The sequence below is a fragment of the Protopterus annectens genome, chromosome 3.part1 (genome assembly GCF_019279795.1).
Source record: "Protopterus annectens isolate FY-2018-M chromosome 3.part1, PAN1.0, whole genome shotgun sequence".
NCBI lineage: Eukaryota > Metazoa > Chordata > Ceratodontiformes > Protopteridae > Protopterus > Protopterus annectens.
In genome coordinates, this window is record NC_056732.1 from 950,766,161 (window position 1) to 950,781,457 (window position 15,297).

Sequence of the window (15,297 nt, forward strand, 5' to 3'; positions counted from 1 at the left end):
GACTAGAGAATGCTTTTAACAGACAAAAATGCACATAAAGGTTCGGATATAGCAATCACAAACAGAAAATACAACTCTCAGTATGAAAAACAGTTTACAGTTAAGTAGTTTTAAAACAGTTTAAAACAGTACATAAATGCAATGAAACATTAAAAAAAAGCTTTATAACAGTGCAAAAATATAGTAGATCAACTGTATAGCACAATTATAAGCGTTTCAGAAGTGCAATTCAGTGAAATAAGTGTAAGAAATAACTTAGCCTGCTCTTGGAATCTTAAGGAATTTCCACTTATGCAATGCAATCCAGAGCCTGACAATACTATCTATCTATCTATCTATCTATATATCTATAGATATATATATATATATATATATATATATATATATATATATATATATATATATATATATATAAATACACACACACACACACACATATATATATATATATATATATATATATATGTATATATGTATATATATACAACACACACACAATTTATATATATATATATATATATATATATATATATATATATATATATTTATACATATATACATATATAGATACACACACACACGCACAAGCACACACAAATGAGGAGCCATTGCTGTACCTCCCTTCCTAGGTTGTCTATAAAAGAGAAAGATGAGTGACATATCAAGCTGTAGATATTCAAGCACACGCTCATCACATGCAAATCATGTTCCTTCAGGAGAGTTTGACTGAAACCTGTCCTCCTCTTTTTCAGTCTTGTGACAGTATTCCATTAGACACCTAGAATTCCGTTTGAGAAACTTCAGTAGATAGCTGATCGATGACATTTCCAGCTCCATTACCTTCATGATAATGTAGGCTAGGAGTTTCCCTCTGCAATGTCTGAGTCTGGTCAGGTTGAAGTGCAGACACTTCGGCTATCATACATGTCCTGCTTATCTTCCAAGCATTAGGCAGATTACTGTTATGAATCTTAGCTTGCTAGTTGACGGCAAATATTTAGAATGTTCACTGTTTCAAAAACTGAAAACTGTTAACAGGAACTTTTCCATGCAGTTAAGCCATGATCAAGATTCAGACCATCTATGTGAAAGAAATGAACTGGGGAAAAGTGGTGCTCAGGAACTAGTTGTTCTTTCCTAGTGTGCCACTTCACATGATGGCATACATCATTGTATTGTGTGTGGCTTGTAAAAGTATGACAATCCTAGACAGAAAAAGTAGAAATGGAATGGAAGAAAGGTTGAACTCAGCTGCAAACCCACTAAGGAGGGTCCCCACTGTTAGATTAAAAGTTCCAAGTCTAAGCAGTATGCTTCTGCTACACACATACAGGGCTGGTATGTCTAGAGCAGTGGGTTGCTCAGGTACCAGTTATATGTTAGAGACACCACTCCCCATAATGAAACTTCCTGAGTGGTGTCCCTGAAGGGCTGGCAAACTGCTTAATGATATGATGCTACTCAGCCTTCATATCTTCTTTGCATAAAGAAAAAAATCTCCCTCTGACCAACATGATTAATCATTAAATCACTGTTACAATGTCTGTCATTATTTGTAGAGCAGTTCCACATAGGCGCCTATATAATGCTTTAAATGTCAGACAAAACACAAACTAATTTCTTTCACTTTTAGGTGGACATAATAACACTTTTTGGAGAACAAATTTTCTGTACCTTAAATACCTTCACAATGATTCCCCTACATAATCCAAAGTATCTACTTTTGAGAAATGGAAAGGCAATAATGGTGTGAGTTGCCTTCCCAGAGAGATTTCAATGTTATGCCCACCAAGAAAAAAAAAAACGCAATTGTTTCAGGACTTGAATGACTAGCTATAATTGTTATGTAGCTGTATCATGCAAGTCACTGTATGTTGCGCCATGAAAATAAACAAAGATATAAGCTTTAGAGTCTTGCAAGATTGTCTTATTGGCATGGCTAACAAGCGTGCATTTAAATCTTATCTCCTTAACACACTCTGGAGGGAGTAGCAGTAGTATCACAACTGTGTCACAATATACACAGAAACTGTACTCTTTAAGAAGTGATATTTTAAGCTTTATCTTAGTCTACTGTACTCCCAAAAGAAAATATCAGTGTTGTGTGAATAGTGATGCCGTTCTGTCTGAAGAGTACAATATTATCAACCTAAGTCCTCAGGCAGGCAAAGACTAAGTATAAGTACTTAAACACTCTAGGGGCTGCAAAGAAGCCAAATATTAAAACCAAGGTATGAACATGAAATATGTCCACTACAAGTGGCACACATTATAAGTAATTACACACTGTGCCCAGAGCCACCATCCAAACATGTTGGTCCATGAGAACAGCATATAGTTAATGTGCCAAATGCATGACACAATGCTGCATTGGATGTGATATTAAAAGCAAAGTCAACAGCTACAAGCAATTACTCCTGTGCTGCTTGAGGAAATGGCCCTGGTACTAGTACTAGGAAAATGTTTACAAAAGTTCTAGGGATGTAAATCATTTTTAGCACAAAATTCAATTCAACAGAAGGTGTTTATTATATGCAGGACAGAAATAATGGGCAACTTTGAGGAACTATTTTACCAGTATGTCTATCAGTGTTATAAGTCTTGCAAGAAGTGATATTTTACTTCAAAGTTTTTGTCAGCTTGTTTCTGCACAATGTACTACTGCATGAACAAAGACCTTCTTCTGTTATAATCTGGTTGAGTTTACCTTCCCATTCTTGTGGATGCACTCTTGAATAAGTGACTGTAGCTTGTCAATTACTCCTAACTGCATCAGAATTTCGTGCTTGGTAATATCTGCGAAACACAAACAAGACAAAAATGCCTAAGACAGAATGAAAACAAGTTGGCACTAGCTCAAGTCCAAAATTAACTTTTTACAACTAATGGTTCAGATATGACTATCTGTGATTCACAAAGCAAAGCGAAAACCTAAAAAATTCAAATTTGTTTGAAAAGTTTATCTGTGTCCACACAATTAAATAACATCCATAGTATTTCTGTGTGGATTTTTTCTCAGTTTAACACGGTAACAAATTGGGACCCACAGATTTCACAGCAGGTATAGATGACTGAGGGCTAAATCTTCACCATAATGCACAACTTGCAATAGTATAACACACATGAGATGGACTAAAGAACAGAATATAGACTCAACAACAATCAAAAGCCCTTCCATTCCTGAAGCAGAGTAGATGAACAGAGGATCCATTTCTCAAAACTTGCACAGTTACTCCAAGTAACAGCTAAGCTGAAGATGTACATCCAGGTTGAAAAAAGTCTGTCTTCACTCGGTTTCTACCAACACAAAACCAAAAGGTTGACAGGCTGATTCGGAGAAATCTCTAAGAGCATATTTAGAATGAAGTATGGGCTTATCATGAAAGAAATCATAATTTCATCCTGAAGGATATCCTACCCTTGTATAAGATCAGATTGGGCTGCAAGAGGAGCCTCTCACAGGTGATAGCAACAAAAGCAAACTAATTCTACTGAACTAGCCTACTCAAAGAGCTGGTCTACCGTGTAGAACAAGTGCCAGAGTAGAAATATGCTTTTTAAAGAAAGAAATGTGCAATACTCTTTCTGGAACTGTTTCATCAGTCAGTTTTGAATCACAGTCCTGTCCGCCAGAAAGTCACGATAAGCAAAAATTAGAAGTTATGTACCTACCATAACGTTCCATGTTAGTTGTCTTCTCTCGCCTTCTTTCTTGCTGGATGGGTTCGGAGCCGATCCTCAGCTCCGACTCGGCACTTGCTAAGCTCGAGAGTCACTTTTACCAGCTCGAGGCAGCCCCATATCCCATGATGCAAGGCGGTAATTACCCAGATCTCGTTTGGTATCTAGAGGAAAAACTGCCTATAACAACTTTCCACTAAGGAAAGAGAAACAACTAACCTAAAAAGGCTGTAAGGGAAACCAGGTAATTAAGGACGAGAACTAACTGGTGTCCAAGGAAGAAGAATCTTCCAAAGAAAAAAGGGAAGATCAAGGTCTGTCCAGGCTAGGGGGACAGGAGGGAGGGACGCAAGAAAGAAGGCGAGAGAAGACAACTAACATGGAACGTTATGGTAGGTACATAACTTCTAAATGTTAAGTTGTCTATCTCGCCTTCATTCTTGCTGGATGGGACCGCGTCCCTAGCACCTCTACCCTGGGTGGCTCAATGGAACAGACTCTTGAGAACAGTGGAACCAAAGCTTGCCCTGTCCCTGGAGGCCAAAATCAATTTGTAATAAGACATGAAGGTATGAGGAGTGGCCCAAGTGGCTGCTGCACAAATAGTATCTAAGGGCAGCCTAGCCTGAAAAGCTGTAGAAGTGGCTAGACCTCTTGTGGAATGAGCTTTAGGTTTTGAGTTCAGCTGTTTGCCCCTAAGCTGATAAATGTCAGAAATAGTGGAAGATAGCCATCTGGATAAGGTCACTTTAGAAACAGGGAGACCTTTTTTATTTTCAGCATAAGAAAGGAAGAGCTGATCGGACTTCCTAAATTGTTTTGTTCTGTCCAAGTAATATCTGAGTTGGCGATGAACATCTAGGTAATGCAATTTTTGTTCCGCCCTGTTAGAATAATTTGGAAAAAATACAGGGAGATCAATGGATTGGTTTAAATTTGTCTTAGAAGCAACCTTGGGCAAAAATGATGGATTGGTTCTCAAGGACACTCTGTCTTTGTGGAAAACTAAATAAGGGGGACGAACACAGAGAGCATGAAGTTCAGACACTCTTCTAGCCGAGGTAATAGCGACTAGAAAAAGAGTCTTCCAAGAAAGAAACTTTAATGAACATGAAGCAGCCGGTTCGAAAGGGGGAAGAATCAAGGATGTCAGCACTAAATTTAGGTCCCACTGTGGTGGAGGATCTCTAACAGGGGGTTTAAGAAGGAACACTCCTTTGAGAAAGGCTTTACAAAGTTTGTGGGACATAATGTTGTGGTCTGCAAACCCGACATGGAAATTCGAGATTGCAGCCAACTGAACTTTGACTGTGGAAGATGAAGAACCTGAGTGAAAAATTTCCACTAGGAAATCCAAGACCGACTGTATAGGGGCAGTAAAGGGGTCTATGTTCTTAGATTGTGCCCAAAAGGAGAAGCGTTTCCACTTGCTAGTGTAAATTCTCCTGGTAGAGAAGCTACTATGATATCTCTAACGGGGTTAGAGATCATAGGAAGCCTGGCTAAGGAAGGAAGTAGAGCAACCAAGCTGTGAGGTTGAGGGAAGGAACAGACCGGTGCAGTTGACCCGACTGGTGGGTCAGAAGATCTGGAACTGGGTCCAGATGCCAAGGCTGCACCAAAAGATGGCGATGAAGGAACGGGAACCAAATTTGTCGAGGCCAGTAAGGGGCAATGAGAATAATTTTGGCTCTCAAAACGGTAGCTTTCTGGAGAACTTGTGGTATCAAAGGAAAGGGAGGAAAGGCATAAAGGAGTCCCGGATGCCAATCTTGGGTGAGAGCGTCTCTGGGGGGATGGCCTGGAAGTGGGAAGAGAGAGAAGAAGTCTGGGCATTTGCTGTTTTGGGGTGTAGCAAAAAGATCGCAGCATGGGCGGCCCCACTTCTGAAAAATCTCCTCCACAATGGATTGCTTGAGAGACCACTCGTGAGGCATGAGAATAGCTCTGCTCAATCTGTCTGCTATTATGTTGGTTTTCCCGGGGATATGCGTTGCTACCAGAAACTGATGAGAGGAGATCCCCCACTGCCAAAGTCTGAGAGCTTCTCGACATAAGGGATAGGACTTTGTTCCGCCCTGCTTGTTGATGTACCACACGACGGACATGTTGTCCGTGTGAACTGCAATAGTCCCTAAAGGAAGAAAGTCGTGGAGGGCTTGCAACGTTAAAAGCACTGCTCTCATCTCTAGGACATTTATGTGCAGGTGGTATTCGAACGGTTGCCACGTGCCATGAATCGTCCTGCCCTGATAATGCCCCCCCACCCGATCAGGGAGGCATCCGAAGTGACCGTGGCTACCGGGGCCGGAGGAACAAATGGTCTGCCCTGATGAACTAGAGGAGAGGAAATCCACCAGGATAGATGGTTCTTGCAGGTTTGTGTCACCAGAATCTTGTGACGCATGGGAAGCTGCTGGAAGGACCATTGGGTGAACAACATCCACTGTAGGAGACGCATGTAAAAGCGGGCCAGAGGAAGTAATGTGATGGCAGCTGCCATGAGGCCCAACACTTTCAGGACCATCCTGGCTTGTACCCTTTCGCTGGATAGGATGATCCGAACGTGGTTTTGGATATCTAGGATTCTTTGACTTGTTAGGTTTGCTGACATCCGAGTAGTGTCTAAATTTGCGCCTATAAAGGTAATAGATTGGCAGGGCGACAAGGAAGACTTTTCGAAGTTGACTGAAATTCCTAAGTGACCGCAGAGACGTAGAGTGTAATCTCTGGCTTGGAGGAGTTGATGCCTGGTGGTGGCTGAGAGGAGCCAGTTGTCGAGATACGGAAACACCTGGAATCCTTGACGTCTCAGGTGAGCCGTGACCACTGCCATGCATTTGGTGAACACTCTGGGGGCTGTAGTGAGGCCAAAGGGCAGGGCTCTGAATTGAAAATGACTGGTCCCCAGCCGAAAGAGGAGAAAACTTCTGGAGCGTCTGTGAATCTTTATATGATAGTACGCATCCTGAAGGTCTATGGAGCACATCCAGTTGTCTTTGCCCAGAAAGGGCAAAATCGATTGAAGTGTGACCATCCGAAATCTTGTCTTTTTGACAGACTTGTTGAGCCTGCTGAGGTCTAATATTGGTCTCCAGTCTCCCGTCTTTTTCGGGACCAAAAAGAACCTTGAGTAGATTCCGGACTCTAAATGATCTTTTGGTACTGGCTGGATGGCTCTTTTCTTTAGGAGCTTTGACACCTCTAATGTTGCAATTTCCCTTAGACCGGGTGGTACGTCTGGAAGGGAACCTTTTTGAGGGAAGGGGCTTTCCTCAAAAGGAATCTTGTAACCCTCGGATATGATTGACTGTACCCATTTGTCTTGAGAGAGGGAAAGCCAGGCTTCTGGGTACAGCGACAATCTTCCCCCGACTGCCTCCAAGGGTGGGCAGTCGGGCAACACCTCAGGGATGCTGGAAGGGCTTGTCAGAGAGAGGCTCTCTGGAGCCCTGGTTCTGCGGACCCCCTCTGCCCCTAGGGCGGCGTCTGTTATTATTACCCCCTCTGCCTCTGGGGGTAAAATGACCACGTGCGTCAGGCGTGACTCCTTGTGATTTCCGGAACCACATTTTCCCTCCCTTCTGACCTTTGGAGTAAGGTCTAGAAGGAGTGGAGAAACGGACTCCTACGGCAGAAAGAGTCTTGCCGTCCTGCTTGCACCTGGTCAAAGTGTCCTTCACCTGAGGGCCAAACAATGTTGTCCCATCAAAGGGAGAGTTTGTGAAGGACGCCTTAAAGGGGTCTGCAAAATTACAGAGCCGCATCCAGGACTGACGTCTAAGGACCACTCCTGTGCCTGCAGCTCTACTCGCCCCATCGGCTGCATAAGAAATGAGCCGCATGGAGGAGTTGGTTATGGAATTTAGGATTCCCAGCTGAGAGGCGATCTTTTCTTGAGCCCCTGCTGCTGACGGATCCTGTACTACTTCACCTAGTTCTTTGAGGATGTCTCTCTGAAGTCTGGTGAAGTGACACAAATAATTCAGCGAACACATAGCAAAGGTTGCTGAGGAAAACATCAGCTTGCCATACCTGTCCATGGTCCTAGACTCCTTGTTAGGAGGATGGACTGGCATGGAAGGATCTGCAAGTTCTTTCTTGGTGGTGGCCGCCACCACCATGGCATCAACCGGGACACCCTTAGTAAGAAACTGCTTTTCAGCGGGGGCCGTGATAAACTTTGAAGGTCTCCTGGGGACTGGTTCCACCGAATCAGGAGATGCCCACGCCTTTCGAGCTAGGACTCCATAAGGGGGTCGAAAGGCGGAGACACCCAGGAGGTGGAGAGTCGAGATCCAAAGGCCTCCAGGTATACCGATTCATCCTCGGTGGGATTGATGGAGGGCCAGTTCCCCCTCTGTTTCAGGAGTTCAAGGATGTCTGAAAAGGAGACATCCTCAGAGGGAGATCTTGGGGACCCCTCCGACTCATCTAAATTGGTATCTGATGTTGTAGACTTAGGGGAGTCTAAATGCTTCCTCTTGCAGGTCCACTTACGCGGGGGGTTCACCTGAAGGGTCAGGAGAAACCTCAGAAGAGGAAGTCCTTCCAAATGGGGAAACCTGGGGCGATGGATCTCTGAGTCCGGGAGCAAGAGAGCGGGAAGAGGCATCTACAGGCACTGTAGAGGGAGGAGCTAAAGGAACCGACTGCTGGCTACGCTCTGGGGCTAGCACACTCCTCATCACCTCGAAGGCTCCCCTTCCAGGAAGGGCCGAGAGGTCCCGCTCTGAAGAAACAGGGATCCCTGGTCCCACCGAAAGGGAAGGCTCCGAAGCAGATGTCGGGGCCGAGCTCACGAAGGCCGAAGCCCCGAGAGGGAGAATGGGGTCGGACAAGGGTCCGATGCCACTCGCCCCCTCGGAGCCGACCAGGGAAGCCCGACGCCCGGATCCCTCCAAGGAAGGTCTCAAGGAGGAGATAGGAGTCGAGGACGACGGAGCCGAAAGGTGTGATATCGGCTCCGAAGCAGCAACAGTCATGGTACCAATAATCTCCGGCTCCGAACTCTGTAGGAGAGTCGAAGGAGGAATTTCAGGGGGGTGTAGAATAGCTGACGTCTGATGAGACGGGCTATGGAGCATCTGGGCTAGTGCCTGTGACTTTAATAGCCTACTTACCACTCTCTCTAAGTCGTGGTCTGAGAGCCTGGAAGACCTCAATGATCGGCTCCGATGGCTCTGCTCCGAAAGCAAGGGAGAGGCTGGAGCCGAGTGTATAGATTCCAAAGAAGGAGATCTAGACCTCTTCTTGGACGGAGCCATCGGAGCCGAAGGACGTTCGGCTCCGAGAGGAGACAAAGATATCTTGGCTCCAGCCGGAGCTGAGACATGCTTCGACGCTAGGGTGTCGGCTCCAGACGGAGCCGACACAGGAGCCTAAGCCAGGGTATCGGCGCCGGCACAGAAGCTTCCAACAAGGAAGGATCGGCTCCGGACGGAGCCAATGTCGACTCCGGTGGAGTCGGAACCAAGACCACAGACTTGGACACCGAAGCCTGGGTCTTGGGAGGCTTAGAGGGCTTCCCGGAGCCGACCTTAGCCGGGGAGCTCTCTGGTTTAAGAAGACCCCTGAGGATCAACTTATTTCTACATTCCTGCAGGACTCTCTGGCTGAAAGAATGACATATAGCACAGGAGTCCTGCAGGTGTAGGGGTCCCAGGCAATAAATACAAGAAGGGTGACCGTCTGTCAGAGACATCTTCTGACAGCACGAGTCACACTTCTTGAAACCTGAGACCCTAGTATCTTTGGACATGTCTCGGTCCTAAAACACACACACACACCAATCAGTCCAATTAAGACACTAATAACTAATAATTAATAACTAACAAAATTAGTTATTATTACAGTGACACAACACACACACTACCTGAGGGAAATCCTGACAGGAACTGTGAGGGTGGAAAAGGCCTAAGGCCCGAAAAACTGAAAACTAAGAAAACTAAGGAAAAATGGGTATGGAGCTAAGTGAACCAAGTACACTGAAGACTAAAAGACTAATATTTAGGATTTTGAGCACCTAAAACCTGACAATATCAAGAAAAATATCACTTACCAGGAGCTGGTAAAAAAGATGACCTCATTAGCGAAGCGGCAAACGAGATCTGGATAATTACCGCCTTGCATCATGGGATATGGGGCTGCCTCGAGGTGGTAAAAGTGACTCTCGAGCTTAGCAAGTGCCGAGTCGGAGCCGAGGATCGGCTCCGAACCCATCCAGCAAGAATGAAGGCGAGATTGACAACTTAACATCTGGTAATTCATTCACAAGGATCATGGAAGAACTAAGCCCACTCATGGAGGTGCCTCAGCTACAGTAAAATTACCTGCAAGCTTACCAGTTGGGACCACTTAGAGAAACACTTTGCACAGAATGAGAATTGCTTCTACTTAACAACATAAGCCCACAAAGTGAATGGTTTTCTAGCAGCTTCAAGTCAGTTCTGAGAACTTTGCAGGCATATTTGGAGAAATAAGAAAGTCTGCTTCTACACCAAGCTTTAAAGTGAGCTGTCCATCACCCCAGGCACAGGAGACATATCTAGCTAAGACAAGAAGGATTTTCTTTACCACTGGATACTTTAAGGACTAACGATGCCACTCTTAGTTACCATGGAATATAGAAAATAAGATTTGTTGTTCCTTCCATAAACCTTGTAATGATGCTGAGACATGGGATTGATAGAATGAAGGGAATGCATACAGTAAAGAGTATGTGCCTACCCCTAACTTTCCTTGCCCTGCTTGTTCTCTGCAGAAGGGTGAGGGCCACATTCTCTAGAATGGCAAATAGGTCACTCTTCAGAGTGCAACACCTCTGTGAAACCCTGAATAGGCAGCTCTTCTACACCTGGAAATCAAGAAGAGGGTTGAAGACCTGGTTCAGAGCATCTGGAAGTCTGTTCACCTTATCAGTGATGAAGAGTGCTGAAAGAAGAATGCCTCCTTATAGTTCAATGCCAGATAAGGCCTAACTGCCTGAACAGGGGATGGAACCCAATATGCTTTTTTGCCAGACTGTTCACCTCCAGAAGGCTTTGAAGTACTGAGAGTGGGAGGCCTTTTGACTACAGCACAACACTGACTGTGAACTGGTACCCTAAACAGGGGTGGAACTCAATAAACTGGCTGTCTGATACAATCAGGAGAGGGTCTAGAAACAGCTCTCTCCCTCTCTGTCTCTCTCTCAAAGGATTTCAGCATAAGAAGTACTGGTCTAAGCTAAACCTAGCTGGTACACAACCCTCTCACCTGCAATTACCACACCCCATGCACTGAGTAAAAACCTAGGTGGTCTCTCCAGCCTGCAAGTGAATTCTCCCATCTGGATATTTGCCAGTATGGCAGGTAAACAACAGCAAATGCGGCTATACTTCCATAATCTGTGTGTACATCAAGAGGGTATAACATATGACAAAGTGTGTGCATCCAGAAGGTATAACATGACAAAGCAGTTTACTTAAGCTAGGCCATCAGTATTTAAAGGTGTGTGTGTGTGTGTGTGTGTGTGTGTGTGTGTGTGTGTGTGTGTGTGTGTGTGTGTGTGTGTATGTATAGATACATACACACATACATTAGTGTGCATAAATATATCTCACACATACACTAGAGTGTATATACATGCACACACGTGTGTATGTGTGTGTGTGTGTGTGTGTGTGTGTGTGTGTATATATATATATATATATATATATATATATATATATATATATATATATATGTATTTATTTAACATTTGTTTGCCAGGATAGTCCGACTGGACAACAAGTGTCCGCTTTCCGTGGAGTCCTGGGGAGAAAATCTCCGTAAGTTTACAGAGAAAAGAAAAATTTACAAGAGAGACATTACAGAGTAGTAGCATACAGATTGTAGATTTTGCAGCCAGAAGTATACAGTAAGAGGATATATACATACACACACACCTACTGAAGTTAATTATGATTGTTCATCCACTTGTCAAGATTACCCTTAAAAAAAAATCAGAAAGCTATTCTGCTTTATATCTAATGGGAGGCTGTTCCATAAAAGAAGGATTTTCTGTAAAAGGTATCAACTTCACCAGCAGATCCTGTTTATGTTTTGGTGGAAATGAAGCCTCAGTGTGAGCTTGGAGATGTGTGCAGCACAAATAATGACTTAAAAGTTGATTCCTATGCAGTAAAGCGGATAGTCAAATGGCTAAAGGTCAATGTGTATGTTATCTGTGTAGGTGAAGCCACTGCAAACAGAGAAAAGGCAACAAGTAGTTTCACCCAGGGATCTGTGCTTGGTCTCCACCTGTTCTGAATTTAATTCTCTGATCTCAAAACTGTTAATAATCTTTGTTTGACCAAATTTGCTGATGACTACAAGCTGGGCATAAATGTCAAATTCCCAAAAGATATATTTACCTTTCAAAATAAACTAATGAGAGAAGACCTGGTGCTTACAAAAAAAAAAAACCCACCAAAAATGTAGTGTTATCACCTTTGGGAAATACCTAATCACATAGCACTGATAACGCCCCGTTATCAAGTGAACGATCTTTAAAGATTTGAGCTCCGCAGTAGGTAGATAGCTCCCACTCTTGTGATCACCATGTGGCTACTGTAGTCAATAAATCCTTCTATATTTCACAACTAAGTGCCAAAACCATCTCATTCAAATCCAAGCATATCATTCCCTTATACTCTGTACTGGTCAGACTATTACTGAATATAATATACCCTATGGAATATATCCCCCTAGACGCAAACTTGAAAAGCTCGTTTCTAAAAAAAAAAAAAAAAAATTTCTTAGGTTACTATGTCCTAGGCCTTGTCCTTGTACTCACTCTCATATATTCCTGAGGGGAGATATACACCTCGCTTACTATTCCCTTAGAGATCTTAGCATCCTTGCTCGACCTTCCTTTTTCTCACTAAGCCAAACAGATTATGGTCCTCAAATTCAGAGTGTGTCAAAGTATGAATAGCAAAATAATAGAGCTCCTCACAACAAAAAGAAGAGGAGAAAGGAAAATTGAAAAATACATTTATCATTTTTAAAGGTAATCCAGGGGCTGTTTTCTGCTGATTGACTTCCAGTGTGGTAAAAAAAAAAAAAAGCTTAGGGAACTTTTATATGCCAAACAGTTCTAAAATCTGCAGCATCAGTTCTAAACATTATTAAATCTGGAATTATCAGATTCTGCATTACCCACGCCCAAGGATGATAGGGTTCCTATCATGTAGTTGAACTTTTACAAGTTCAAACCTCATATGGTCAAGACCATAGGTTCGAATTTGTAAAAGTTGGAGCGTTTGAATGGAAATCTCCATAAGCTGAGGTTTCCATTTTGTTCAATGGGGTACGATCTCGGGGGTGGTATATTTAAGTAGCTGGAGGTGTGTTTTCCATTTTTTTTTTTTTTTTTTTTTTTAATCCACAGTTGAAGTTTTGTAACTTCGAACATAATGGTTCGAACATTAAGTGTTCAAAGTTATAAGACTTAACTATGTGATATAGACCCGGATGATATACTCTTATTATACAATGGAATTACTTAGGAAGGCAATTACTTATTTTTCAAAAATACTGCTACTGTATGCTTGAACTTTTTTCATTAATTCCTTTCATGTTTGTATATTTGTATTCACAAATGTGAGTTTCCAGGAATGGCTAAATCATACATGAGACACGTGTACCTCCACATATGTGTGGATGTTCCTTTAACAGACATGAATGAAATAAATTATCACTGGGTAGTACAAGACAAAAAAAAAACATGAAATAAAAACTTGTATCCAGTTTTATAAGTGTCTAAAGTGCTGTACAAAATCAGTGAGCCAGCAGATGTTTGTTTCCATTAAAACCTTCTGCTACTTACGTGTTATCTCAACCACAATTTCTGAAGTGCTGGACTTTCTTGTCTTTTACTCACACAGTAACAAGGGAGTGTAATCAGGAAGAATAGACTGTGAAAAACTCTTCTAGGATGTTGGTGGTGGCTTTGTGAAATGAGTAAGGGTTCAAATTTGAGGATTTCTGGCTAGCGTGCTTGAAAGATGTCAAGCATTTAATTCAGCGAGCGATCACAGTGACTGAGTGTATATATATGAACGTTGGCCTGAAAGGAGTGTGGGTAGTCATAGCGTACAATAATAGACAGACACACACACTTCCAACGGATTAGCTGCCACAAAATCCTAACATGTGCAAACCCTTACTCGTGTTTTACAAACCCACCACCAAGATCGTGTATTAACAGTCTACCCTTCCCGATTACTTTGTAAGGAGTTTAGACAGGGTACTTGCTTGCTTTTCTTTCCAGATGCTTTCTGTTCTCAGGGCGGTAAAGGCTGAGAAAAAGGAACGCGGAACGCGTTTTAAGTGGAATGGGGGACTTGCTTAACTGACATCTTGAGATGCTGGCAGTAAATGGGGAAACCTATTTTTCAAACCTTATTTTTTCAGCCATTGAAGTGAGAAGCCTTCCAAAAAACAAGAACACATTAAAGACAGTTGACACAAGGAGAAGCAACCAGCATTAGCGCAAAATGTGGTTGCGATAACACGTAAGTACCAAACTTCTTTTTATATATACTTCATATTAACTTAGTGGGAGAACTGCAATTAAATGGCTTTAGCATACTGAGAGATACTCTGCTGTAATATGGACATGCAGTAAATATTTTTCGCCAAGCTTTTTTGTGTACTGATAGTGTTCGATTTACAATGGGCACATACAGTCTTACTGGACAAACTGGCATGCACATTTCAAAATTAGATCACATTGTTTAAATACTGCAAGCTCTGCAGTAATAGTAGAAGAGAATGATGGAGTAAAAGTATACATGGAGCAGACAATGGGGAGTCCTCAAAGCCCAAGACTACATACACCCGCTTAAAATAACCCTAAGGCGTCAAAAATTGTCAGATACATTTGGAAAGCATGGCTAGGCTTAAAAAGTCTCCCCTTGGGACATTAGCCAAGTAATCAATTATGAAGTTCTAAGACTGCAACATGAAAAGTTATTGGTAAAGTACGGTCTACTGATTAGGAAACAGGGTGGAAATGAGCAGACATCGTGGAGTAAACTGTCCTCATCTGCTATCAAAAAGAATATTTTTAATGGGATTAAAAAAATTAAAATTTTGAGACACAACTAAGGTTAGCATAATGGTTAAGGTGTTTACCTTACAAACACAAGGTACAGGGGGTTTGATTCTCACAGGGGGTAACTGGCTAGGCTTAAAACAGCCCACAAGGGTAGTTAGCCTAGTGCTAAACTAAACTATGAACCAATTAATATGTTCTGACATTGTACTTAAGGCTTGATGAGTGAGGAGTCATTCTTACTGTGCTATATCTGCTCTATCCATCACAATAAGATTAAGGTGTTGGGTTGAGACGTTGTAGATGTGAGTCTGAATTCCATCACACTACCCAACTCTGATATTGACTTCAAAGCAGTCCTAGGTCTCCCATTCATTCTTAAGTATACAGTTACTCTTTTAATAAGAGGACTTTTACAATAGCATTGTTTTCTGGAAGACTTTTATTGAAACATCAGCTATGTACCTGCTTTATGACAGTTTTTTCAGCAATATCTGCCTTTATGGTAGTAACTATCTGCTTTTGCAGCAGTT

The 15,297-nt window shown here is 42.5% G+C and overlaps 1 protein-coding gene across 1 annotated transcript in view; it reads right to left on the bottom strand.

Annotated features, from left to right (window-relative positions):
* Positions 1-15,297, bottom strand: part of RTTN (rotatin) — a 3,641,098-nt gene that overhangs the window by 2,405,686 nt on the left and 1,220,115 nt on the right. The window contains exon 23 of the mRNA XM_044067142.1: positions 2,708-2,796. Coding sequence (XP_043923077.1) covers positions 2,708-2,796 — 89 coding nt within the window. The remainder of the gene's footprint in view (positions 1-2,707; positions 2,797-15,297) is intronic.